General features: G+C 46.8%; 1 protein-coding gene across 4 annotated transcripts; it reads right to left on the bottom strand.

Moving 5' to 3' along the window:
• Nucleotides 1-46: 46 nt before the first annotated feature.
• On the bottom strand, nucleotides 47-26,818 carry ENOSF1 (enolase superfamily member 1). Of its 4 annotated transcripts, none has more exons than XM_046024815.1 (16): nucleotides 26,384-26,818; nucleotides 20,886-20,994; nucleotides 17,283-17,395; nucleotides 15,255-15,341; nucleotides 14,797-14,823; nucleotides 12,369-12,441; nucleotides 12,214-12,252; nucleotides 11,383-11,465; nucleotides 10,572-10,606; nucleotides 9,864-9,951; nucleotides 8,191-8,325; nucleotides 4,816-4,857; nucleotides 3,919-4,048; nucleotides 3,571-3,670; nucleotides 932-1,013; nucleotides 47-346 (listed from the first exon to the last, which is right to left on the bottom strand). In XM_046024815.1, exons 1-16 carry the CDS (start codon nucleotides 26,465-26,467, stop codon nucleotides 245-247), a joined length of 1,329 nt encoding a protein of 442 aa, XP_045880771.1. In that variant the 5' UTR covers nucleotides 26,468-26,818; the 3' UTR covers nucleotides 47-244. The 4 variants fall into 4 exon arrangements, with proteins under 4 accessions (XP_045880771.1, XP_045880770.1, XP_045880774.1 ...); XM_046024814.1 differs by having other exon boundaries at nucleotides 17,283-17,398; nucleotides 26,384-26,811; XM_046024818.1 differs by lacking the exons at nucleotides 17,283-17,395; nucleotides 26,384-26,818 and having other exon boundaries at nucleotides 20,886-20,948.

Genomic DNA, 26,818 nt, shown 5'->3' with positions numbered 1-26,818 from the left:
TTTTTCTAAGAACATCTTCCTGAATTTGGAGTTAAATCTAAATTTGTTTAAGGATTAATTAGGAGAATGTGTTTATTTGTAAAAGAATCAAGTAATAATGACAGCTGATTCCTGGGGTTAACAGGACTTCTGGCTGAAATTGTTTTGAATTCTAGGATGATTTCTTTCTCCTGTTTTTGTAAAACCACACGCAAAAAGTGGATGTAAGACTTTTCACTTAGGATAGGGTGTTAGAGCTAAACATTTAATTCCCTTGAGCAGCAAGGAGTTTCTTCCAGACTTCACCATCTGGATACTGGTGTTTCTTTACAGATTCTTCCTTCATTTCTGTTGAATAACCAGCGTCCTATCAAAGACAAAGAATAGAATAGTGTTAATAACCACCTGGACCAAAACTCATATATGTATTTCTGCTGATCAAAGAAACGCTGTTTTCAGATTATTTGAAATGGGGAAGGATACACTTTTTATTGGCTACATCTCAGGATTAAACTAATCACTTCCTTGACAACTTAGCCTCCACTGGTGAAAATGAGCCCCAGTGTCTTGGACACGATGAAGATACATGGTCCAGGTAACACAACTGCAGTCACTAACTTGCTAGGTGGTGCCAAGTTTTGTTTTTTGTTTTGTTTTCTTTGTGGCAGGGGGTGGGGAGGGGTTTGCACAAGGTGTTCATTTTAAGGTCTCAGCTGGTGTTGGGAAGAAAGGCTGGCATTAGAGAAACCTTGTTGGGGCAATTTCACTTTAACTCCTGACCTTCAGGCCTTGGGAATTTGATATTGCTAACTCAAGAGACATTTGTAATTTCTAGAAACTGAAAATAAGCTCTAAGGAGACTGCTTTGCACTCTAGGGTCTAACCTACAAGAACAAGAATACCAGGGGCTGGCAGCTCCTTGCTTCCTCAGGGAGCCTCTGGCCAAGCTCACCTGAGGAGGCATGTAGGAAGCCTTCTTGATTACCACAGGATACCTGAAATGTTCGTGCAGGTGGTCGACATATTCACACATCCTAGGAGGAAGGAATCAGATTAGGGCAGTAATTACGGTCTTATGTTAGATGATTCATGTGGTACTAACTGTTAAAGCAAAGGCATGAGCACCGCTCAAGAAAGGGTGGACTCAATCGGGTGCATGTCTATGCAGATCTTTCAACCGCTGCCTCAGGTCTTTCTGTAAAATAAAGTAGTAATGTGAGGGTGAAGTCTCACGTGGGTGGGTAAAAAAAGTCTGTTTGTAAGTCTACAGATGGTCCCCAACTTGCAATGGTTTGACTTAAGATTTTTCAATTCCCTGATGAAGCAAAAGCCATATGCATTCAGTAGAATTTTACTTCAGATTTTGAATTTGAATCTTTTCCCAGCTGGTGATGTGTGATACAATCCTCTCTCGTGATGCTGGGCTGTGGCGGCAGCAGCCCCCAGTCAACCATGCCATCGTGAAGGTCCACAACCAATACACTAACAACTGTTGTACTCATACAACCGTTCTGTTTTACACTTTCAGTAACGTATTCAATAAACTACAAGAGCTATTCAACAGTTTATTCTAAAACAAGCTTCATGCCAGATGACTGTGCTCAAGTAGAGACTAATACAGGTGTTCTGAGCATGATAAATATATTACTATTTCAATATTTTAGGGAGGGTTTATTGGAATATTAAGCTATCTCAAGCCAAGGAAGATCTGTAAAGTTTCGTGACCCCCTGAAGATACCCATTTAGACTCCATAAGTATCTGGGATTATTTGGGTACCTTTAGCGAGAAGTTAGATGAATAGATTAAGATCACCCAGTGAGATCCCATCCAGCTACACACATAGTTTAGAAAAAAGCACAGGTTTTACTATCAAACCAATCTGTTCAAATTTGTGGAGTCAACCACCTTCTAGTTTTGTGACTTGGGGCAAGTGACCTAACTCTGCTACCTTACTTTCGTCATCAGTTAATGAACAGCTAGGACAGGCAGCCCAGGTGCCTGGTGCTGGGCACTCACCAAGGAACTGGCAAGACATGGCTGCATGGTTTCAGTGGACACGATACCAAGTTACCAACTAGAATATGTGCTATGTATCATCTACAAGAACAGACTACAGGTGAAGAACCAGCTGCATGGGTGCCCAGCGGTGCCTGGTGGCTGCCCCATACACACAAGGACATTCCCTAGCCTCAGAGCAGCCTGATGCACTCTCACCTACTCACGCATGCTCACAGTGTACCACCCTCAGCACGGGCCCTTTTCTCAACCCGCAAGACTGGCAGGACCTTTCAAGGTTGGTCTGAACTTCCCCTTGGTCCCACCTGCAGGGCTGAAATGAGAGGGGGCAAAAGCAGAATAACCTAGGAATGTTCGCTTTTTATCGTACAAAATATTTCAGACATAAAAGGCACACCTATGTACTCCCCACCCCCCCCCGAGAGAAATCATTACTTTATCACTGAGGTCCCCTATCAAACCTCACAGGTCCCATTTCTTACCCACCACCTGGCGTTTGGTGTTTGCCATTCTCATGCACATTTTTATGTTGCCACCATATAAATTATGGCCAGGGATCCTTCTGCAATATCACATTTAATTCCAGGAGGAAAGAAATGCATAATAAAGCCACACATGGGGGAGTCTGAGAGGCTCAGTCAGTTAAGCAGCCAGCTCTTGATTTTGGCTCAGGTCATGATCTCAGGGTCCTGGGACTGAACCTCATGTCCTGCTCTGCATTCAGCAAGAGGTTTTGGCTAGAGCATTCTCTCCTTCTGCCCCTCCACCCTCTCACTCTCTGAAATAAATACATCTTTAGAAAAATAAAAATAGGGGGTCCCGGGTGGCTCAGTCGTCTGCCTTTGGCTCCAGTCATGATCCTAGGGTCCTGGGATTGAGTCCTGCATCTGGCTCCTTGCTCAGGGAGAAGCCTGCTTCTCCCACTGCCTGCCAGTCCCCTTGCTTGTGCGTGCACTCTCTCTCTCTCTCTCTCTGGCAAATAAATAAATAAAATCTTTTAAAAAAATAAATCAAAATAAATCCGTATGTGTGCAGATTACTGGAAAACTATCATAAAGTTCACCTGGGACATCTTGAGAAATAAGGTGGAACTAGATGTGGCCAGACTATGAAAGGCTACAGCGCTGGGACCAGGAGATTGGACAGAAGCAGAGAATATAAATGTGATGAAAGCCATGTAGTTTTAGAAAGGAAGGAGTTCTGGGGGTGCCTGGGTGGCTCAGTAGGTTAAGTGCCTAACTCTTGATCTCACCTCAGGTCTTAATCTCAGGGTCATTGAGTTCAAGCCCTGGTGGACTCCATACTAGCTGTGGAGCCTACTTTAAAAAAAAAAAAAAAAAAAGTTCTGGTTTCCCCAGGTTCCACCCCACCTGCCCATCATGTACTTAGAAAACAAAGGCAGCTACCATGAACCCACCATCTATAAGACAAAGAGCTCAATTCACTGCTGGGACTCTAACGTAATGGCCCCATGGGAAAAAGTGGAAGCAAAGCCACCCTGGCCTTTGAGTGTGGCAAAGAACAGAGTTCTTAGTGCCTCTGCTCTCCAGAGCCAAATTTTATCCTGACATTACCTGTTCTTGAGGCTTGCAGAAACGGATATGAAGTCAAATATAATCAGATGCTGAACCAATTCACAGAGGCCAACTCCGCCAGCATGGGGGCAAACAGGAACTACAATAAAGACAGATCTCTACTTAATGCCAAGTGGGGTGGGGTGGGCAGAGGAGAGAACACCTGAGGTTTTTCTCATTGCCCACAGGTGATTACATCATTCATTATTATTTAGGGAGGAAATTGCAGGATGAAAATCGTCAAAGATTCCCTGATTCGGCTGAAAAGACAGTCTTTCCAGAGGGACCCGCCGGTGGGTGGTGGGCGGGGAAATGGAGGGTTGGTATGCGGTTCTTGGGCACCCTTACTTTCAAACTTTTTGGCCATCAGCAACACTGAGAGGTTTTCATTGACACTTCCCAGCCTGCAGCTGTCAATCTGGAGAAACTGCAGGGCTTTCGCTTGAAGGAGTTGCTTAAATATCACTCTATTGTGGCACTGGAAATAGAATTAAAATAAAACCAGCAGAAGAGTTAACCTGGGCCTTCAGGAAGCCCGGGCTGTATGCTTTGCTCTCATCTGGCATGAAGCGAGCCCTGACAGTGCAGGTGGGGGTCCTGACTGCTCACTGCTTCGTAAATCTGCTAGCAGAAAGGTGTGAGTCACGCAAAAGTTCCACTGGCTGGACATCTATTAGGGAATCGCGGTCAGAGCGGCTGGCAAGGGGGAGGCGAAGCGAAGCATCAGGAGGGAATGTGGTGATGGCGATGAGCAGGTGGCTAGGACGACCGAAACCCCAAGGCCAGCCAGCACTGCTCCTTTCGCTGGGCAAACTGAGAATCTGTTCCTCCACGTTCCTCACGCCGTGCGTGGGTGGACGGCTGCGGGTCTTGGCAAGCATTTGTGCTCCGTTTATAAGCACGGAGAGTGAACGCAGTAATGTTTATTCAATTTGGAAGCTGGCTTTCTTAAAACCATACTGTGTGTCTTACGCACTTGCAGGAGCAACTTCAAACTGCTGCCTTGTAAACTTTGATTAGATACTTTGGGAAAGACACACGGCTTTACTTCATATGAATTGTCGGAAAAGAGACAAATTTTGACTCTCTCTGACTGCAGACTCTACTGATGTGCTGTAAAGCATCCTAGGTTCTGAGATTATGAAAACTTCCCCCCTCAAAATAATACAGGTGGTGGAGCCTAACATACGCCAGTGTCCCCAGTGGGTGGCCAGTGTGTACTGACCCCTAGGAGATGTCAATTACCTGTTCTCCGGTGGCAACGCCAATTCCTAATGGGACCAGCGCCTATAAAATAGAAGGCAACCTGATGTTATTTCCCAAAGATTCTGAACTGAAAATCCTAATTTTAAAAATATTTACAGTGGTTTCACCACTCAGAGCTGAAGAAGGAGATGTCTCTGCGGGGGCTGTGTGAGGTTTTAGGAAGGGCAAAAGGTCGGCAAGGAGACTATGTGTGCACACAGGAGGGGCTTGTTGGTATGCTGCCATTAGCTCCCTTCCTGCTATAGCACTGCAGATTCTCCCTGCCGCCCCTTCAGTGGGTGTTCTAGAACCCTCTCCCTTCGAGCTTAGTGAGTGGCCTTAGATCCACTTTACAGGTCAGGCAGAGCTCGTTCCTTACCTGGTGAACTCCTCACCGGGCGAATGCTGGAGTCTTCTTAACACAGCACTGCTCTCTCTGTGCTCCCCTCTGAAGCCACCTCACCCCCTCCACCCAGGCTCCAGCTGCTCCCCAAACATCCCCACTGGGACTGCCACAGGCACTTTCCTCAGTCATCTTTGGTTTCTCCCCAGTTTATCTTCCCATTGTTTAGGGAATACAGCAAGGGAACCAAGAGCTAACATGTCTGAGTCCTGCTGCCTGTCTGGTGCTGTGTGAAAGCCTGACTGAAATGGGTCCTCATCTATAGCCCATTGGGATAGGAGCCACCATCTTCCCGTCCCCATTTCACAGATGAGAAACAGACGCGGGGCTAGTAACCGCCCCCCAGATCACAGGCTAGAAAGGGGTAGAACCAAAGCCTAGACTCCAGGCCAGCTCCAGAGCCAGTGGAAGCTTTTTAACCACGAGATAGGAAAACTTCCCTGCAGAAAAAACCCTTAATTTAGGAGTCAGGGGCTCCCGATCGTGCTACCTGTCCTCTTTGTGTGGATGGGGAGTCATGGACCACCCAAGCCTCGCCTCCTTGTCCCCAGGTGAGGAGTTAGAGTGGACGGTCAGTGGGCACTTTCTAGCTTCCTGGTTTATGCTTCCACAGACCTCTATATGAGTGCAGTTCTCTATCTCAAAACAAAACCAAAAACCAGAGTGGGGAAAAACAGAGGGGTAGGAAAGCCATTTGGCTTACGCACTCTACCATTTTAAAGTATATGTTTCTGACACTAAATAGGTACCATAAATAGGTACCAACTTCTATTTCTTCCTTTTAAGTATTTCCTGAGCCTGCTCTAGTCTAGCTGCCCTGTCCTTTCACTGCCCACCCTCCTTGATTACTGCGAAAGCCTCCTACCTCTGCTCTTTGCCTCTAGTTTCTTTCTGCCTGTTTCACAAAACATTGTACCACATCTCAAGCCATCCTACATGTTTTTTCCAGTCAAATCCTCTTTGATCCCATTCTCTCCTTCAAGACGCTACAGTAGCTCACTTCTGCTCAGATGGACCCATCACCCGGTCCCAGGGACCTGTCTTTCCCACACCCCGCGATGTGCATCTGCACTCTGCTGGGCATCTCCATGGCCCCACCAGGGCCGGCTGTCTCTGCAGCTGCCCCCTGCCTTGGGTTGTCTGTGCCCACGTCATGGGATACTTTCTGAGGGGATGGCCTTCCTCATGAAAACAAAACTTCAGAGGGCCAAAGCCCTGAAGAGCTTCTAATGAAAATCTCCAGGCAGGGGGTGTGTGCTGGGGGGCGGGGTGCAGGTCCCTGTGTGGGCTGGTATTAGAGCCTGGCCGCCCCCAAAGAACCCCAAGGTAAAAATCTTTGTCAAACCATGGCCTCTGAACCGATTCTCATGACTTCTCAGAAGCATTCAGGTCTCTAAACTGACAAGGTCACCCTGTAGCTCCTGCTCCTCCCCCCGGCGACCTGCCATGTAGCTTTGCTCAGGGTCTGCTCTTGTCTTACCTCCCCAAAGCAGCTCCACCACTAGAGCCCACCCCTGTGTCTCCCTGCAGTGACCTTCCCCCTACTGTCCTCAGCACTTGGCACCCCTCCCCCAGCCATGCCAGCTCTCTCAGGTTCATGTATCTTTGTTTCTCTGTGGCTTGGCTGTGACGTGGGGAGAATGAGGGCATCCCTCAAACACAGGCTTCTGTGGAGGGCCTGACAGCAGGGGCTCATACGTTCATGTCCTGAGAGAAATGGAGCAGGATGGCCCCCCTAGGACCCACAACTGCCCGTAGGACACACTGAGGTGTCCTACCTCTGGGAGGTGTTCCTCCCAGAATGTGAAACTGCCCATCCTCAGAGTGAAACTATCTAGATCAGGGGTAAGTATAGCAATGCAGAACCACCTCAGGGGGAAACCTGCTCAGGCAGGCAGGAAGGGACGTAAGGCCAGCAAACCTACACCCCAGCAGCAGAGTGTTGGGGGGAAAGGGGCATCAGAGGAAAACATAAAAGGGGAGTTAGGGGTGAGTGCTGGTTGAGAAGGGGGAACTCAAGACTCAACATGCCAGGATTCCTGGGTGGCTCAGTAAGTTAAGCCGCTGCCTTCGGCTCAGATCATTGTCCCAGGGTCCTGGGATTGAGTCTCGCATTGGGCTCCTTGCTCAGCAGGAAGCCTGCTTCTCTCTTTGCCTCTGCCTGCCACTCTGCCTGCTTGTGCTCTCTATCTCTCTTCCTGATAAATAAGTAAATAAAATCTTATATTAAAAAAAAAAAAAGACTCAACATGCCTCATGCCAAGAGCGGACACAGCCATGTTCTATGGATAGATGCATGGGGCCCCCTTGGGTGGACACCATCGTATTCAAATCACACAACCTGTTCCTGCCCTGATTTCTCACTCATCCAACAGCCCTTGGTTTAATGTGGCTCCTCGTGGAGCTTGCTCAGGTCAGAGGATACAAACATCTAGTGTTCCCAGAAGTTGGGAGTTCTCATAAGTGACCTGATATTCTGGCTTTCTATAGATCAGTGCCCGGACACTGGCTAAAGGGAGCCGCTTCCTGAGAAAGTATGTTCCTCAGATGTTCTGACGTACCAGGGTCTCCCTAAACCCAAGAGGTAGGGAGTCCAGGTAGATCTGTGAGGGAAGTGCCCTGGTGCAGGGGCTCTAGGCAGCCTTCTCTTGGGGTGGCCTGACCTTGGCATTAGCTAGCAAACCTTTTCTTTTGGGTCAGCCAGAGGAATCTACACTTTTGTTTCATTCGGGGTGAATAAAGTATTTTAGTATCAGTCAGATTTCTGTATTTACAAAGTATGGAGTTGTGTCTATTAATCTTAGGATTGCTGGCAGCCTTTCAATGTCTAGCAATTTACTGTCTCTAAAATAAAGAGAAACCTACAAGGAAATAAGCAAAGGAGTTTTAGGATCCATCATGGCCACACCAGAAAACCCACCAAACAAACAAATATACAGCAGGAGTGGCAGGAGCAGGTGCAGTTTTTCTACCTTGGCAATGGTGGCGTGTCCCAGAATGTCATCAGGGGAGGTGGGCTCCTCAATCCACAGTGGCTTGAACTCAGCCAGCTTTGCCATCCACTCCAATGCCTCGGGCACATCCCAGCGTTGGTTGGCATCCATCATCTGCAAGGAGAGAGAAGAACCCTCTGCCATGAGGTCTGCCTGGTCCTGACCTGTGACGGGGCCCTGGCTCTAAGGGAGGAAATGCTGCCACTCAGTGCCCCCTATGGCTGAGCAAGACTCTGGGAGGGAGCCTGACATTTCCCCTGTGGAGGACCAGCACGCAGCCAGCATGAAGGCGGCCAAAGCGCAGCCACCACGACTGGAACTGGAGCTCCAGATGTGTCTTCTGAAGGAGATGCAAGTCAGTCGGAGGACCACTGTGATGTCTGCAGGTGCCCCGGGCTGGGTCCAGAAGTGCTCTCGGGCCCTGGAGTTCTGGCCCAATCTGCATGTAGGAGCCACCCACCCGTGTCTGTCTTGCACTGTCCATTGTTCTGGAAACTATTTTAGCACCTTCCCAATCATGCTCATCTGAATTTGTTCACTAGTCATTTTGACTCTTGCCAACTACGAGTCTGGCACAATAATCAATAACCCAGACTCTCCCATTGATGAGGCACCTACTCAACTGGGCATTTTATGGATTTTGTCCCACTCAATATTTAAAATGTGAAGCAGTTCACATTAACTCAGTTTACAGAAAAGCAAGCTGGCATGCAGAGCAGTTAAGGAAGTTGCCAAGAATAAGAAGTCCTGTGATTGGCAAGTTCAGGTCCAGGGCTCTAACTCCCAGGCCCTAGATCTCTGGAAGCCAGGTGCTGGGTGTGCAGAGATGATGAAAGGGCCTCCGCATCCATGACATTATCACACCCAGAGAAGACAGACATGGGGATGGATCTGTTTAGTAGGAATTGCTAAGTGGTGTGAGTCCCCTCAGGGGCCACTATGAGGACCAGAGGACAGGACATCTAGAATCACTTTGTAGCACAAGTTATTTGGGTAAGAATGGCCCTGTAAGACAAAAGTCACGTTAACTCGTATATAGGTAGTGGCACTTCTGATCCTAGGTCAAGACTCAACTTCCATTTCTGTTAACTTATGAAACATTCCTCCAAAAACCATAAAAACATCTTACTTGTGACTTTATAAAAATATTTTACATGTAATAAGAAACATCTTATAAAACATCTTAAGAAACATCTTATAAAAATATGAAGTCAGGAATCACTGATCCTTACATTTATCTCAGCAAAAGTTAGGCATTTCTTCCACCTTGGCTCCCCGAGACTGGCCTACCTGCTGAACCAGGAGGGACAGATTTGTTCAGGGAAACTAGATAATGACACATGAGGGCACCAGTGGGGAACCTGTCTGCTCAGGTGTGTCGCTGCTAGCAAGAAGGAACAATCCCTAATCCAGCTCTTACTTAAGGTTCTGCAGAAGAGAATCATTTAAAACCATCAGCTCCCTCCATAGTTTTTTTTTTTTTTTTTTAAAGAGTTTGCTCACTACAAGACCACAAAGCTGTGTTTCCTCTCACATTCAGCTTTAATGTTCTCGTCGTTCTTTAATCCTTGCCTGAAGTGAGCTGTATTTTGGCCCAGGGCACAGGCTTCATGCAAGGCTGCTCTTTCTCAGTGGGAGGGAAGAACATTTACCAGCATCTTCTCAGGTCCAATCATATTCCGGATGAGGCGGCACCTACGGATGTCATCCTGGAGATCAGCACCCACTTTCACTTTAAACCTGTAAAAGAGATGTGGCTTGGTACTTGAGACCTATCCCCTGGCAGAGCAAAGACACGCAGGTTCTCTGCAGAAGTGGCTGCCTCTGCTGATAATTCACAGGTGACTTCTTCTAGTAGCCTCCTGCCCCGTCCCCCTAGGTCTCAGACAAGTCACTGGAAAATGACCTCAGGGCAATAAGGCCACCTCACCTACTGACTCCAAGTCAGGGAACTAGGAGAGCTGTCAGATCTTTTTTTTTTTTTCCCTTAAGATTTTATTTATTTGACAGAGAGAGACACAGTCAGAGCAGGAACACCAGCAGGGGAGCAACAGGTAGAGGGAGAAGCAGGCTTCCCACTGAGCAGGTTGCCCGATGTGGGGCTTGATCCCAGGACCCTGGGATCCTGACCTGAGCCGAAGGCAGCTGCTTAACCAACTGAGCCACCCAGGCGCCCCATCACATCTCGTCTTTGCAGAAAGAGCCTGGTCTACGTTGAAACTTGTCCCACGCATCCCTACGTGTCAGACTGTTCCTGGATGAACCCTGGCGTCCTTGGTGCCTTTTGCTCCTGGCTCGTCTCCACTGCCCAGCCTGTCGTAACAGGGAAAGTGAAGCCCATTATCACACAAACACGTTACCTGGTCCAGCCGTCCTTCAGTGCCTCCGTGCAGAGCTGTGGGGAAAGCAGCACAGTTACCATCACACACCCCAAAACTCTCTTTTCTCTAACGAGTACCCCAGTTGTCTCTGGTCTCCTTTTAACAACCACTATGGCTGCCGCAGGAACCAGAGGAACCACCACGTGTTGGTGAAGGAAAAGCAGGAATGGCTTCTCCAACAGAGCATAACTCTTCGTACTTGGAGGATGACATTCATTCCTCATCTCTAGGGGAACAATTTCTTGAATTGTTCACCACATTCCTAGGAGGGAAATGGAGCATTTCTATCTATCCCCCTTCTTAAAGGGAAGGTATTCTGCAGCCCCCTGAACACGTGGACATAAGGGAAACAAACAGAAGCTAGTCTTCCTCTCGGCTTCGAGGACAGTGTGATGGCAAAGTCATAAACCAATCACATTCCAACTGCATGCTGGGTGCCAGCCCCTGGGCTGAGGGCCTTACGCAGCTCACAGCAGGATTCTGAATCCCCCCAAACCACCCACAAGATCCCTATCATTTCCCCTTTTCACAGTGAGGAAATCGAGGCTCAGTGTGACACTGCTCCTCTGCCAGGAAATCAAAACCCAGCCTGTCACCTTCCAGAAGCCAAGGTGGGACATGCTAGGTCCCGGGGTCCCGGGACCACGATGTGAATGACTTTACTTTGCTCTAGCGTTAAATACTTTCAGAATGAGGCCTTGGGTCCAAAATGATTTAGAAAGGCTAACAAGAAAAATCCAGAAAGCCAGGAGTATAAAACCTGTCCACAACACCAGGTCCGAGTGCCCACCTGCCTCAGCTTGTCGTCTGAGTAGCCCAGCCAGGCGCACGACGTGGTGTAGGCAGGGTAGCCTTGCATCAGCATTTGTCCTTCTGTGGAAACACAATGCCAGTCAACATTTTGTGCTTTCCAGGGACCTTCAAGATTTTATTTATTTATTTGACAGAGATCACAAGTAGGCAGAGAGGCAGGCAGAGAGAGAGGAAGGGAAGCAGGCTTCCTGCTGAGCGGAGAGCCTGATGCGGGGCTTGATCCCAGGACCCTGGGATCATGACCTGAGCCACCCAGGCGCCCCTCCAGGGACCTTCAGAATTACAATTGCCTTTAATATTTTTTTTAAGATTTATTTTTTGATAGAGAGAGAGAGACAGAAAATGGGCATAAGCAGGGGGAGTGGCAGAGGGAGAGGGAGAAGCCGGCTCCCCACTGAGCGTGGAGCATGACATGAACTTGAGCCCAGGACCCCAGGACCATGACCTGAGCCAAAGGCGAACGCCCAACCGATCAAGCCACCCTGGCTCCACAGTTGCCTTTAGTTAAGCTGCTGCCCCCAGAGAATCCAGCCTGTTCTCCTTCTGACCCTGTCTTTCAAGTACACCCAGCCCCAAGCCCAGCCTCTGGCCACATTCACAATCCTGCAAATACCAAGGGTCTCAAACTAGCCCAGGGCTTCCTGTTTGTCACACCCAGGACGCCGCATCTTCCAGATGCAACCCTTTGTCAGAGGGCCTGGCTGCGGGGCAAGGGCATTTGGAAAGATGATGTGAACCCCAAGTGGACAGGGACCCTCAAAAGGAAAATGACAACAAAAACAATGAAAGAAATTTCCTCACCACCCACCTCTCTCTTTTTTACCAACTTGACCTTTCTGCAGTATTTCTGGAAAAAAATGAGAAGCGTCATCACTTTTTCAGACAACAAAGCAAGCTACTACGTTATTTAGACATCAGCAGGTACCAGAAAACTTTCAGTTCCGTCACTCGAGTATGACTCACCATAGGCTTCCTCCTCAGTCAGGACGTCTGTGATGTACCTGAAATCAATGCAGGATAACAGCGTCCTGGGATCCTGGCAGTATGATAGGAGAGGGGAAAGGCCCAGATCAATTCATGAGCAGCTTAGGTTTCTAAGGATAGACTTATCCTTTCTGGGAAAGGGCATTCAGGATTTGTGTTAAATTGCTTGGTTCGGTCATTCCTTGGTACAGAGCTCTTCAGAGGGTCAGTGCCGCCTCCCCAAGACATCTTCAGGCCCTCGTGCTGCAACCCCTCACTCCCTCCTCACCCCTTCCCTCCCAGACATCTAGGCTCCACCATCCCAACTAACATGGCTCCTGGAAGGAGGATCTGGCAGGAGGCAAGCAAGTGCTCAGCACAGGTTAAGTGGAGAGATGAGCACCTGGTGTCCCTCTATATATATGTCATTGCTCCACACTTCACGGCTTACAGTGATCCTGGAGCAGCTCAGCAGGAGACGGAAGAAGGCTGGTCTCAGAACCAGGCCCTCCAGGGTCAACCCTGTGCCCACCACTTATTAGCAGCCTGACCGTGGGCCATTTCCTCTCTTGTCAAATTGGGACAACTCACTTCGCCGACAGGACAGAAGGGATTCACCATGAACGACCCAGCACACCGCCTGGCCCGGGACCATCACTGGCTGTTCTCTCCCCACCTCTTCCTGCCCCTCATTCACTGCTCAGGTCATGCTGGCAAGGCCAACATCCTCGTCTGGGCCTCTGGCTGAGACCCCTCCCCATCCCAGTCTAACAGCTGGGAAGCAACCAGGAGCTTCCCTCCCACTCAGGTTTTACCGTGACCAACAATACTCCACTGGTTTGTGAAAAAGTGTTAAAGCTGGGAACCTGGCTGGCTCAGTTGATGAAGCATCTGCCTTCGGCTCAGGTCATGATCCCAGGGTCCTGGGACTGAGTTCTACAACCGACTCCTTGCTCAGCTCAGCAGGGAGTCTCCTTCTCCCTCTGCCTGCTCCCCACCCCTGCTCATGCTCATGTGTGCTCTCAAAAATAAATAAAATCTTTTAAAAAAAAAGGTGGGGTGCTGGGTGGCTCAGTCATTAAGTGTCTGCCTTCAGCTCAGGTCATGATCCCAGGGTCCAGGGATGGAGCCCCGCACTGGGCTCCCTGAACAGCAGGGAGCCTGCTTCTCCCTCTACCACTCCCTTTGCTTGTGTTCCCTCTCTCGCTGTCTCTCTCCATCAAATAAATAAATAAAAATCTTAAAAAGAAAGAAAGAAAGGAAGATGTAAAAGCTCTTTCAATGCTGAGATTCTGCCCCTTTCTAGACTATTGGTCGCTACTGAAACAGGAAATAGGATCCAAAAGAATAAAGTCACAGGCATCTTCTCCAGTGGCCCTCAAATCATTCCATTTGGGAAGCCATCTCTTACACCCTCTGAAAGTCTGACCTTGCACCTAAAGGCAGCTCATGTCCTTCCCCTTTGGATGGAGCCCCCATGCCACGTGCAACCACATCGAGAGATGGTGTGATAGCCTCCTGTTTTTACTTTCTCCCAGAGAAGAGGTAATGTCTGCCCACCTACAGTCTTCAAGGCCATGGTGTTCTTTGTGTTTCCTTAATTGTGATGCCAGATAATAACAGGGCCTTCATTTGCTGACCGCCAGAGTTTTAGCAACCATGCAAGACATCATCACCCTGAGGCAGTTGATGCTCAAAGAGGTTAGTGACATGTCCAAGGTCAACCTGCAAGTAAGTAGTGGAGCCCAGATACAAAGCATGTCTGCCTGGGTGTGAAGTTCACGCCCCTTAAGTTGTCCAGACATTTTTCCTCTCAGCTGCCAGGTGTTCAGCTCTGCCATAAACATGTCAAGGAAAAAGGAAACACTGAGGTGCCTTATCTTCAGCGTTTGGCTCCTTCCCTTCCGGAATCAGACGACTGGAGACCACCACAGTCTGATCTGTCACTTCCTTTTGAATTCAAAGTGACCAGACAATAGCTTAATAATATCTTATGTATTATATAAGATAATGATAACAACATCATATATAAGATAATAATAATATCTTAATAACCTCTTGTTCTTCAGCAAGCACTTTACTTGGTCTTTAAACAAATTCTACGAGAGAAGTGACGACAATCCCCTTTTCATAGTTAGGAAACAGAGGCTCAGGGAATTTGCATTACATGTGAAAACTCCATAGTGGGGGAGGCAGGACCTAAACTCAGTGTTTCCCTTGCACTGCTCTGCCTATGTGAGCACAGCTGGCTGTTAATTCAAATATTAGAAAAGAAATACTAGGATCTAGTAGGCTTTTGCTTTGTCATCACTGCAGTGACCCAGACAATACTGAATATATTTACTGACTACCAAAAGCAAGTAATCTGTAAAATCCAACTCATTTACAACATTATTATAATTCTTTAACATTATAACATTATACTTACCATGTCAACAAGTAACTTCCACAGAGGCTTGGAGGAAAAAAGAAAAAAAGAGAGAGAGAGAGAGAGAGAGAGAGAGAGAGAAAGAAAGAAAGAAAGAAAGAAAGAAAGAAAGAAAGAAAAGAATTGTAAAACATGTGTAAAGTAGCCTTTTTTTCCCCCTCCCACTCTCAAACACCTGCCCTCTGGCCTACCTGCGTGCCCGGGGCTAGGGGTCTCTAATGCTGCCTCCTGACTCCTTAACTTTGCTGCCCTCCTATTTCTTTCTCTGTCCTTTAAACCTACTCCTATAGTTTCCTAACTATTGCCAGGGAGAAAAAGAATCAAACAATGCTTTATACTTCTTTTGGAGGCCTGCTGTGTAGGTCTTTTGCCTTTCGAAGGTTGCTCATAGAGTAAGTGTTCATCTCTCTGCCACATGTCGGATTTTCCACAGAGCAAGTGCTCCTTTGATGAGTTACCTTTCCCTCCTGCTTGGCCCACAGGTCCCAGACAGCATTGAGAACGGCTGCGGTAGCCAGATGCACAACACCTTTCTCAGGACCGATCTGGTTAGGAAGCAAAACACATCAGCATTTCTTAGAAATGAGAGGTATTTAGGTCTCCTAACCAGGGACACATTTCAAGACTTAAAAGGCATTAATAAAGGTTCATGTAGGGGTTAAACTTTTTTTTTTTAATAGTTTCTAACCTATAGAAAAGTTGTAAGACAGCACAAAAAACTCTTGTATGTTCCCCCCCACACTCTCTTTATATGTATGTGTATACGCACATATACATATACAAATAGAACATATATAATATAATATTGATTTTACTGAACCATTTAAGTTGCAGATACCATGCTTCTCGAACCCTAAATACTTCTGCATGTAGGACCTAAAAACAAGAACCTTCTCTCACATAACCGTAGTAGTATAACAATCAAATTCAGGGAACAGAACATTGATAGAATACTACTGTCTAAAAGACAGTCCAGGGCACCTGGGTGGCTCAGTGGGTTAAAGCCTCTGCCTTTGGCTCAGGTCATGACCCCAGGGTCCTGGGATCGAGCCCCACATCGGGCTCTCTGCTCAGCAGGGAGTCTGCTTCTCCTCCTTTCTCCCTCTGCCTGCCTCTCTGCCTACTTGTGATCTCTGCCTGTCAAATAAATAAAATCTTTAAAATAAATAAATAAATAAAAGTCCATAATCACATTCTGCCAATTGCTTCAATATTTTATTAACATATTGCCTTTGGTTGTCTTGCCTCTTTAGTCTCTTTTTATCTGGAATAATTTCTCTTATTCTTCTCAAGCTGCTGTTGACATTTTTAAAGTGCACAAGCTGGCTGACTTGTAACAGTGTCCCTCTATCTGGGTTGGTCTGGAGTTCCTTCATCACTGGGATTCAGGTCATACTTTTTTGGCACCAATTTTAAGTAGACAGTAATGTCAACTTTGGTTTTTTATTAGGGGTATGATCTTTCAGCACTTAGGTAATTCAGGGTCCACTGGGCTGTTGCACTGTGAAGTTACCATTTTCTCTAAGTATGGAGATTAATATTGTCCCCAAATTTGGTCATGCATTGAAGATTCTTGCCTCAATCAGTTATGGCTACAACATTTGCAATACAGTGATTGTCTAACATTACCATTCTTTTTACATTAAGTTTGTATTCTACTATAATGACAAGCTTTTCCTGGTTGCTTGTTCACTACCTAAATGGACTCATGGGTTCTTACATTATTCCATGAGTTACAAGCCATTACTAACATATTTATTTTGATCCTTGAATTGTCCCAGATTTGGCCAGTAGGAACTTCTTCTAGGGAATGCCTTGAAAAGCAAGTTCAACTTGCTTTGCAGCAAGTCCAAAATGAAATCCAAGGCAAGACAGCAAGTGCCTTCCCTTGTGCCTTTCTCCATGCAAGGACAAGACCTTGAGCAGAGGTAGCAAAAGACAACTGATGTCAGGAGACAAAGACAAGGACCCAGTTATTGGACTGACCTTACAGGGATAGAATCCTTTCTCCAGAAACTCACTTTTTTCATGCCTTGAACGTAGGGTTCAAAATACAGACCTTTACACATAAAAGTACTCTGGTCTCTATCTTCTTAACTTTGGTTAAGAAATGTAAGATTCACATTTCTGGCTTTAATAACTTCCTCTCTTAACTCCAACACTACCCACATTACTTCTCCTCCAGAAAGGCTGCCTATTCAGTACTTAATCTTCTAGGGGGTCTAGAACACTTCTCCATTCAAGGAGTGGGAGTACAGGTGAGGTCCATAGGTCTCTCAAGATCCAAATATGTCCAGATTCAGTCTTACAGAAAGGAATCAATTACTTCCAAACACTGTCTAAATGGTTCAAGCCCTAATTTATCTCAATACAATGTTTGACCTTAGAATTATAAGCCTGTTTGTTTTCGTATTTGTTGCCATCAAAGGACATCTTAGATCTTAATAACACTACTTATAGAAGCATCCTTTAAAAGTGGACCTTACCCATCTGAGCTGCCCGTCACTTGTGAGCTGCCTGTAGAAACCTCTGAAGTCACCGACGATGTCCCTGAGGTCCTTGTTAAGCACATGGTGAGCGAGGGCATTCACAGCACAGACCACTATTAAGTAAGGATTCAATTCTTAAGATGTTTTGGTATGAACTCAATAAATTAAGACATGAAAACACCACAAACTAATGTGGGCATTTTATGAAAGAAACTTCATATACAAAAGATACTTGTTGTTTTTTTTTTTTTTAAGATTTTATTTATTTATTTGACAGAGAGAGATCACAAGTAGGCAGAGAGAGAGGAGGAAGCAGGCTCCCTGTGGAGCAGAGAGCCCGATGCGGGGCTCGATCCCAGGACCCTGAGATCATGACCTGAGCCGAAGGCAGCGGCTTAATCCACTGAGCCACCCAGGCGCCCCAAGATACTTGTTTTTAAAAACTGCCCAGAATACATCTTCTGTGTTTTTCGTAAGTATACTATCCATGTGGAATAGCTGTTAATCCATAGCTTTGTCTGAGTAGAGCAAACACATTTTGAATGGTTGCCATGTGAAAAACAGAGCCACAGATACGAAAGTTTATATCATATTCCCAATCTATCTTGTTGACTTGGGAAAGTGTCTGTACAGGCAGTTTCAAAACCAAACCTTGCTACTTCATTGTTCTTAAGAGATAAGAAGAGTCTTACTTACCGAAGGGAAAAAAAAAAAGAGAGAGAGAGAGAGAGAGAAGTACCTTCTAATTAATACCAAGCACAGAAAATATCTTGAATTCACAATATAACACACTATTACAGATGAAAAGGGGGCACCTCGGTGGCTGAGTTGTTAAGTGTCTATCTTCGGCTCAGGTAATGATCCCAGCGTCCTGGGATCAAGCCCCGCATCGGGCTCCCTGCTCAGCGGAAAGGCCTGCTTCTCCCTCTCCCACACCCCCTGCTTACGTTCCCTCTCTCGCTGTCTCTCTCTCTGTCAATTAAATACATACATACATACATACATATATACACATATACATAAAATCTTTAAAATGAAATAAAATAAAATTTAGTGCATTTGGCAGAAATTCAGGTACTGGTGGTCATCCATTGTACGGGACAATCTACTTCAGGTTTGCTTTGCTGCCATGGGTGAGAAATTTGATCTGGAAAAAACTGGCCATTGAAGGCAGTGCCTTGCTGACTGACTCCCTGGGATTGTCTGGTCCAGGAAGGACAAGTCAATAAAGCCTATGAATGACCATAGGTTCTTGCACCTTAGGGCTGGTGTGAACCCTTACAGCTGTTTTTTGTCTCTTTAGAAATTTTTCTTTCTTCGTATTTTTTCCCTCTATTAAAAGCTATATTTTTTTATTCTATCCATAAAACAATAACTAGAACCCTCCGTCCCTTTCTCACACACTATAGTGACACTGCCTTCACAGTAATGAGGAAACCACTATTTTTTACCTTTTTTTTAATCATAAAAGAATGAACAGGTAAGCAGGCTGACAAAGGCACAGAAGAACTGTGATGGACTAAGGAATTTTTTTCAACTTTAATGCAAATGCCATGTAACACATTCAGTGAGACTGTGGTAAATTGCCTGAAATACAGAGGAAGGTTAAAGTTAAAATGGATTCTCTCATGTTGTGGTCGGCAAAAGGCAGAAGCTGACTATATCACCGCCAAAAAGTCATTTATTAAAGGCACAGAGGATGGAAATTGATTTATCCCTGGCTGAGATGCCCATCAGGACAGCTGGGAGGGGATGGGAGTGGAGGAGGAAGAGAAGTCAGTAAAGGCCCCAAAGCACAGAGCTCAGCAACTCCTATCTCCTATTTCATGTCTCAGTGAGCACACAGGGTCCCTCCACTGTGCACCTGACTTAGCAAAGTTCAAAGTCTAGGCTATTAACAGAGTGGTTCCAGAAGACTGTCCCATAACATATTTTGTAAGTTTGCTGAGTTTTACGCAACCTTTGGGGGCCGCCCTAAAGGGCGGTCTGCAATAGAGAGAAGGCAGCTTCATAAACTTGGCTTAGACCAGACACAATTACAGGTGCTGGAGAAGCTGACACACAGCTCACAAACCTAGCGTGGTCAGCGGTCACTGTCTTATGGAAAACATTAACAGCAAATGGTTGACTTAATGGAGAAGGAGATGGAATCATTGCCGAGTCTCCTCCTGCTCCCTGGCAAATTCCTATCTTCAAGGAATAATCTTTAAGATTAATCTCAAAGGCTCACCTCTGTTCTGAAGCTGCCCAAGACCCTCCTGGACAATGAACTAACCTTCTCTCTGTGTAACTTGCACCAGCTTTGAAAAATCTATCCTTCTCATGCTGCATGATCCTTTCTTTTATGGCTGTATGTCCCTGAGACGTTTGTGCATTCTTTCTCCATATACTCGAGATTCTGTCTCCTTTGTCTGTCTCACTAAAATCTCTCTCCAGTGCCTGACACACAGGAGAACCTCAAAGGAAGTCTGTTACAGAACTGGCTGAAGGCACGATGGAAGGCTAGCCCCATGAAAAGTGGGACAGTAGCTACCCTGCATCCACTGGAAGTACAAGAAAGGTTCCCTTGTCCTTACACACACACGTATACACGCACGTGTGTACATGTGCACACACACCTTTTGTCTGCTTGACAATACTAAAATCTTTCAGTGGACCTAAGACTTCTACTTTACATCTAAGGGAGAGCTAACAGTGCAAATATCCCTGGGAGAGGTATTGCATCACCACCAAATTTAGAGAATCCGTTTCCTTCCTTCTTAGATCCTCACACCTCAACTGTCATCATTTGGCTTCAGACCCTCATGATCCATAGAAACTGATCTGGCAAAGGTCACCTTTTGTACTTCTTAAATTTTGTATCTTGTACATGGATTAAGTATTTCAAAACAAAAATCAAAGAGATCATTTGTATCTAAACGTTGAAGAAAGAGGGGCACCTGGGTGGCTCAGTCAGTTAAGCGTCTGCCTTCGGCTCAGGTCATGACCCTGGAGTCCTGGGATGGAGCCCCACATCAGGCTCCTTGCTCAGCGGGGAGTCTGCTTCTCCCTCTGTGCTCTCTTTCTTTAAAATAAATAAATAAAATCTTTTTTTAAAAAAATGTGGAAAGAAAGCACTTCAGGGAGGGGCTAGCTGAGCAGCTATCTGGGACTCAGTCTCCTTATCAAGAAAACGAGGGGCCTCAAGACTCCCACTGAGCTCTCTCCAATTCTGAGAGAAGAACTGCACTCATAGCTCGATGCACAGCCTGCTTTGCCCAGATGACAGCTCTGAACCTGGGTAGCCAGAGGCCCTTCCGCCATGAGGACCACTGCCCATCTGTCTATGTCATACCCCTGGCCACCTGTCTTTCTCAGTCAGAGAAATAGGCCAAGATTCACGGATATGCCCACAGTTCATCCACTCCTGTGAGGAGAAGGGCCAAGTTCTGCCACCATTTCATTTCTCTCCATGAAATAAATAAACCACAAAACAATGTTTTTACTCACCCTGAGCAGTGTAAATACAGAGAAAAGTAACGTCACAATTGGACCTAAAACACAATTGGAATCTAAGTGAAAATGAAGCATTCTAGAACCTTATAAGAACATTCCACTCACCAACTTCCGTGCCTTTTCCCAGAGTGAAGGTAAGCCCATACCCCTTGAGCCCGTCTTCCGCATCCGTCTCTAAGATGACATAGGCAGCCGAGTAGTCAGGGTCTGTGTGCTGTGGGAAATATGCACCCCACCCCACAATGCAAACATGAGAAACCCAAAGGTATACCTCAGTGCATCACATAAGAAGAGAAAACACAACAGGGGATGTGCATGAAGAGCTCCAGTCTGACGCCTTGGGGCACCCCCCCCCCCAAAATGGAGGAGTTCTGAATGGACAAAGGGAAAGTCCTCCTGACAGATTCGTATCATTTCAATGAGGACAATGTATATACTTTTAGTGCCAGTTTGCAATTATGCCTCCTCTGATGATCAGCTCAGATTGTAATACAGGAGTTTTCGCCCAAGTTCCCTCTGCCAGCTCTCTGAACAGAGCTGCATTCACAAGCAGCCTCAGACGGAAGCAGCCAAGGCTTCAGAGCGCCTCACAGAAAACTGGACTTTTCTTCGCTGCAGCCCGTAGCAGGGCTCAAAAGACAATGGCGCTGGTTCAGAGGAGATCACTGGGGGAACACAAGGAATTAAAACCTCAGGACAAATTAGCCCATTTTTTGTTTTGTTCTTTTTTTAAACTTGCTACTATCAAATGGTATTTTGGTAAGTGTTTACTGACTGACAGTGATGAAACTCAACACTACCTGTTGATGGCGGGAGGCAGAAGTGAAAAAACCAGTCTGTGTCTAGAAATTTCTCCTACAGTGGGGAGAAGAAGCCAACACACAAGAAGCAGGTGAGGACTACTGTGTGGTCCGTGAGAAGGACCCTGAAGAGTAAGGGAGCAAGCAAAGAGGAAGCAGGGGACAGAGACACGGGGATGGACAAGGGAAGGCACAGGGCAAGAGAGAGCAACAGGAAACCCTGAGCCTTGTTAGACAGAAATGAAATGCCCCTGGGGTGGCAAGTGAATGAACACAAGACTGGAGAGGTGGTGTGGGGGCAGATAATGGAGACCCCCAAAAGCCAGGCAGAAGATCTGCATGCATCTATAAGGAAAGTAGGATGCAGCTAGTGACTGATTTTGCATAGGACGGTGACAATTTATTACAGTTTTTATTGTTATTATTATTACTACATAACATTTGTTGCTCTGGCACACTATTTTAAAAGCTACTTGATTTAATTTAACCCTCACAACAATATCACAAAGTAGGTGCTATTATCCCTACCTGACAGATAAGAAAACTGAGGTTTTGGGTTTTTTTTTTTAAAGATTTTATTTATTTGAGAGAGAACAGGTGAGAGAGAGAGAGAGAGCATGAGCTGGGGGTGGGGAAGGGCAGTAGGAGAGCAGCAGACTCCCGGGGAGCTCAATCCCAGGACCGTGAGATCATGACTTGAGCTGATGGCAGACGCCCAGCCCAAAGAGCCACTCAGTTGCACAACTTTCTTAAGGGCAAATGTGTCTGTGCTCCCCCAGCAACTTGCACTACTTCTGATATGTAGCCGGTGCCCAGCAACCCTTTACACTGAATGCCCTCCACGAGGCTCTGACGCCAGACAAAGGCTGCCTGTCTACCATGTCTGCCTCTTCCCTTTCCCTGGGTACAGGGATTTAAACTGTCTCTTTAGACTCAGTTTCCGGGGCGCCTGGGTGGCTCAGTCGGCTGGGTGTCTGCCTTTAGCTCAGGTCATGATCTCAGAGTCCTGGGACTGCGCCCCCTGTCAGGATTCCTGCTCAGTGGGAACCTGCTTATCCCTCTCCCTCTGCCCTTCCCTTTGTTCATGCTCTCTCTCTCAAATAAGTAAGTAAAATCTTAAAAAAAAAAAGTTACAGTTTAAAAGCCATGGTTACAGAAGCTCTAATAATAAGAGGCAGGACGTGGTAAGCCTCTGGGAGAAATACAAACTATGAAACCAGGCAGGGAGCACTATTAGTGGCATGCATTTGAAGCTGGAGGAGGCTTTATGATGAAATTAGAATCTGAGCTGGTTGGTCCAGGATGGGGAGCTGTTCAGTAGTGGGAAAGGGCATGAAGGACCAGGACGGAAGAACCACCTTTGGTGACAGTGACAATGAAGAGAGAAAAGGGAAAGACTGGAGTGTATTTAAGGGCTGGTGACAGCCTGGTTCGGCCCCTGGGTTCCTGAGAGGCAAGATTCAGAAATGAGATCAGGAATCACTGGCATATAAGTGGGCACTGAAGCTGTACATACAGAGAGGGTCTTACTGGGAGCAAAGCATGAGACAGTATGGCCCTTGGGGCCTGAGCCTTGCAGAGGGAAGAAGCGCAATCAGTCAAGGAAGCAGCAGCATCCAGCCAGGGTGTAGAGCGATGGCTGCAAGAGGAGGCAGCCGACAACGTGACACGCAGACCCTGAGAAAGGACCCTGGAAGCAGAAATAACAGTCCGTCCCAAAGAAGGACGGAGACAGAAGTTCATTTCAGATGAAGGAGGAAGGAAGTACTGTAAAGGAAGGAAGGAGGTGGAAAGGTTGGAGGCAACAGGGATAAACCTGTGATTTAGTGTTTGGTGGGGAAGGAGCAGACACAGAAGGCAGAGGAGAGGTGTTAAGGTCAAGAAAAGGTGATTCCAAAGTGCGAATCCCCGTCTGTATGTGATAGAAAAGGAACCATTGGGAAAAGAAACTGAGGAAGAAAATACTGGAGATAGAGGGGATGAGAATGGGGCCTCAGCAACCAAGAAGGGTGGGGATGGGGACACAGCAGAATGGATTCTTTTGGGAGAAGGAAAGGACTCACAGAATAAAGGCAAACATGGGGGTTAGTTTGGAGACTGACGGGTGGAGATGGGGCCCACCCAGGGTGCATTTGTTATCAGTCTTCTCCACAATGTAGTGGGCAGTTTTCCATCTGCTGGGGGATGTGGGACTGGGAGCCGGAGGAGGGGGAGAGTGGTCTGGGAGCATAGCCACTCCCGGGAGCTCAGCAGACAATGGGGAAAGAAGAGGAAAAGTATGGGCTGGGAACTGGTGGTGGTTGTGGCATGTGTCAGCTGGCGCTGGGCTATGAGCCTACAACCCTGGAACTCTCTGGAACCTTGATGAGTGTCTTGACAAGCAAGCAACTTATAGTGCAGGTCTGAGCGCTCCACATTTCCTAAAAGGCCAATTAAAAAAAAATCACAGCTGGAATCCTTCACTTTTAACAGGTTGGGGGACAGTTTCAGGCCTCCTTCATGAAAATATCCTGCTTCTTCTGATCAGGAAGCCGCCTCTGTTTGTAAGCGCTGAACAGAGCTGAATTGCTGAGTTCAGCATGCCGTGAGGGCTCAGAAGCAATACCCCAGGAACTGCAAAGCAGCACATTCTAATAAGAAGGCACATGAGAATCAGCACACAACACACCCCATATCTTTGGAAGATAAATACTTAAGTATTTATGAGTTTGTAACACATGTATCAGAGAATCTCTCTTGAGCCAGAGGTCATAAACAACTTAGACCCAGAGACAAATTGCAGTTCTTAAATTACTCTACTTAAAACCACGCTACTTCAACACTTCACAAATTCAAAGCAGCGAAAAATCTAGGCCAGAGCCCCTTCTACTTCAGTTTCCTCATATGTAAATAGTAATTACAGACAATACCTTCTGATGGCTTTCTCTGTATCAGGCAACTTATGAGCATCTCGTTTATTACATAAAGCAGGTATTATTATACCCATATCACCGATAAGAAAACTGAGGCCTTGGAAAGAGCCTGATGTCCATTGGCAGATGAATGGATATAGTAGATGTGGCATGTATACACAATGGAATACTACTCAGCTATAAAAAATTAAAATGTCACTTGCAAGGATGTGGATAGAACTAGAGGGTATTATGCTGAGCAAAATAAGTCAATCAGAGAAAGACAATTATCATATGATCTCACTGATATGTGTAATTTAAGAAACAAAACATAGGATCATAGGGGAAGAGAGGAAAAAAATAAAACAAAACAAAACCAGAGAAGGAGACAAACCTTAAGAGACTCTTAATCACAGTAAACAACCTGAGGGTGGCTGGAGGGGAGGGAGCTGGGGGAAAGGGTAACTGGGTGATGGACACTAAGGAGGGCACAAGATGTAATGAGCACTGGGTGTTATATAAGACTGATGAATCACTGACCTCTGAAACCAATAATACACTATATGTTAATTGAATTTAAATTTTAAAAATGGAAGAAAAAGGAAAACCAAGGCTTAAGAGAGTGAATGGTTTAACCCACAGCTGCTACACTTCAGAGAGCCAAAGTGGTTGCATTAGAGCAATTGTTTGATTTTTACAAGCCAGTGAAATTTCAAACATTTGGAGATCCACAAAGGATTGCCAACTGGGTGTTTTTAAAGTCACTTAACCTAAGAAGGAACACAAAGATTTTAAAAAGCGGGAATAACTTCATCTCAGAATAAAGAACATACTTTTAAATGTAATAATTTGTTTAGTCAGCATTTTCCACGAGAGACCTATCTTTAAAAAAATATATTTCAAGTACCCAAAGAGCATGGGTAATGGATGTAATGATATCATCTTCCCACGTAGGAAGCACAACATTAGAGGGTGTACTAGAGTCCTCTGGTACTCATTTCCCTCCCTCCACACAGGTAATAGGTAAGTATCATCCTAATATAGATGTTTCTCACTTCCCCCATGTGTGCACACATTCCTTACAGACCCATGCAATTTTTTCTCCTCGGTGGACTGAGGGCAATGAGGATCCAGTGGTGACAACCCTCGGGGAGACTCAGTATAGAGCTCCTTCCTATATTTGGGAACCACTGCAGGGAACCTGGTAGGGATGGAGGGTTTCCCTCCAAACACCGTCAATAAGCAAACATGCCCTTCAGTATTTAGGTAGAAGGCTGTGTGGTTTTACAACTTCTCCAAAGACGGGTACTTGCATTATTCTCTACAGTGACAAACCCTTTCTAACAACGTTTTTAGGTAATTTCATGAAAGTCCCCTCACATGCCTCAGAATTACTACGTGCTTGTCTGGTTTCCCAGCCGGAGTGCAACTCCATTTCAAAAAAAAAAAAAAAAAAGGCCCAAGATGCCCAAAGAGGTTAGCGGCTTCTCTAGGTCACACAGCAAGTTGTGGGGAAAGCAGGATCCTCACTCAGAACAGCCAGGCCCACCACCACGAAACCCACCAAGGTTTCAGTCCAGCAGAAGCCAGCAGGTGTTCCAGGCTTTCATCGGTGGGGATCCAACAAGAGCACCTCGCTGTTGTTGCACATTACGCGTTCTACCATTTCCAGCAAAATACGAATCATAAATGTAACAACAGGAAGCGCAAAACGGCAACAAAAGGGGGCGGGGACGCCCAGGAGTTGTGGATAGTTTCGGGTTACTTTTACTCCCCGTCCCCTTCCCGGCTTCCCCCTCCGCAAAAGCAACCGCTCCAAAGTGGGGAACCTCCGCGACCCGCTGGACTCCCTGCGCCTACGTGGGCCTGGACGTCCGCGGCAAGAGGCACCGGGCAGTCGCTCAGCGCTTACCATGGCGTCGGAGCCGTGGCCCTCCAGCGACGTGGGGAAGCGCACGTCGTGCACCGAGAGCCTGGAGATTCGGCCACGCACCATTGTTGCCGCACAGCCCGAGCTGCCCGCGCCGCCAGCTCCGCTCCGGACCCTATGCTCGGCGGGAGAGGCAGAGCCCGGCCCCGCGGGCGCTGATTGGCTGCCCGCCGCGCACGAGAACTCGACGGGACCCAGGAGAAGGCCGGGCTCTGGGCTCCCGGGGACGGCTCCCCGGGTCGCACGGGCGGTTCCCACGGCGTCTGCAACCCCGTGCTGGCCCGAACGGCCCTGGCGCGGATTCGCTGCGAGTCGCGGTGGACCCGAGATTGGGGGTGGGAGGTGTCCCGCGCTGCGTGGGCGTTTTGTCAGGACCCTTCCCCTCCCGGACTGGAAACTCCAGAAGTAACCTTCCCG

This window comes from Meles meles, chromosome 12, assembly GCF_922984935.1.
Source record: "Meles meles chromosome 12, mMelMel3.1 paternal haplotype, whole genome shotgun sequence".
Taxonomy (NCBI): domain Eukaryota; kingdom Metazoa; phylum Chordata; class Mammalia; order Carnivora; family Mustelidae; genus Meles; species Meles meles.
Note: the sequence above shows the minus strand (reverse complement) of the source record. Positions and strands in the feature narration are given on the sequence as shown.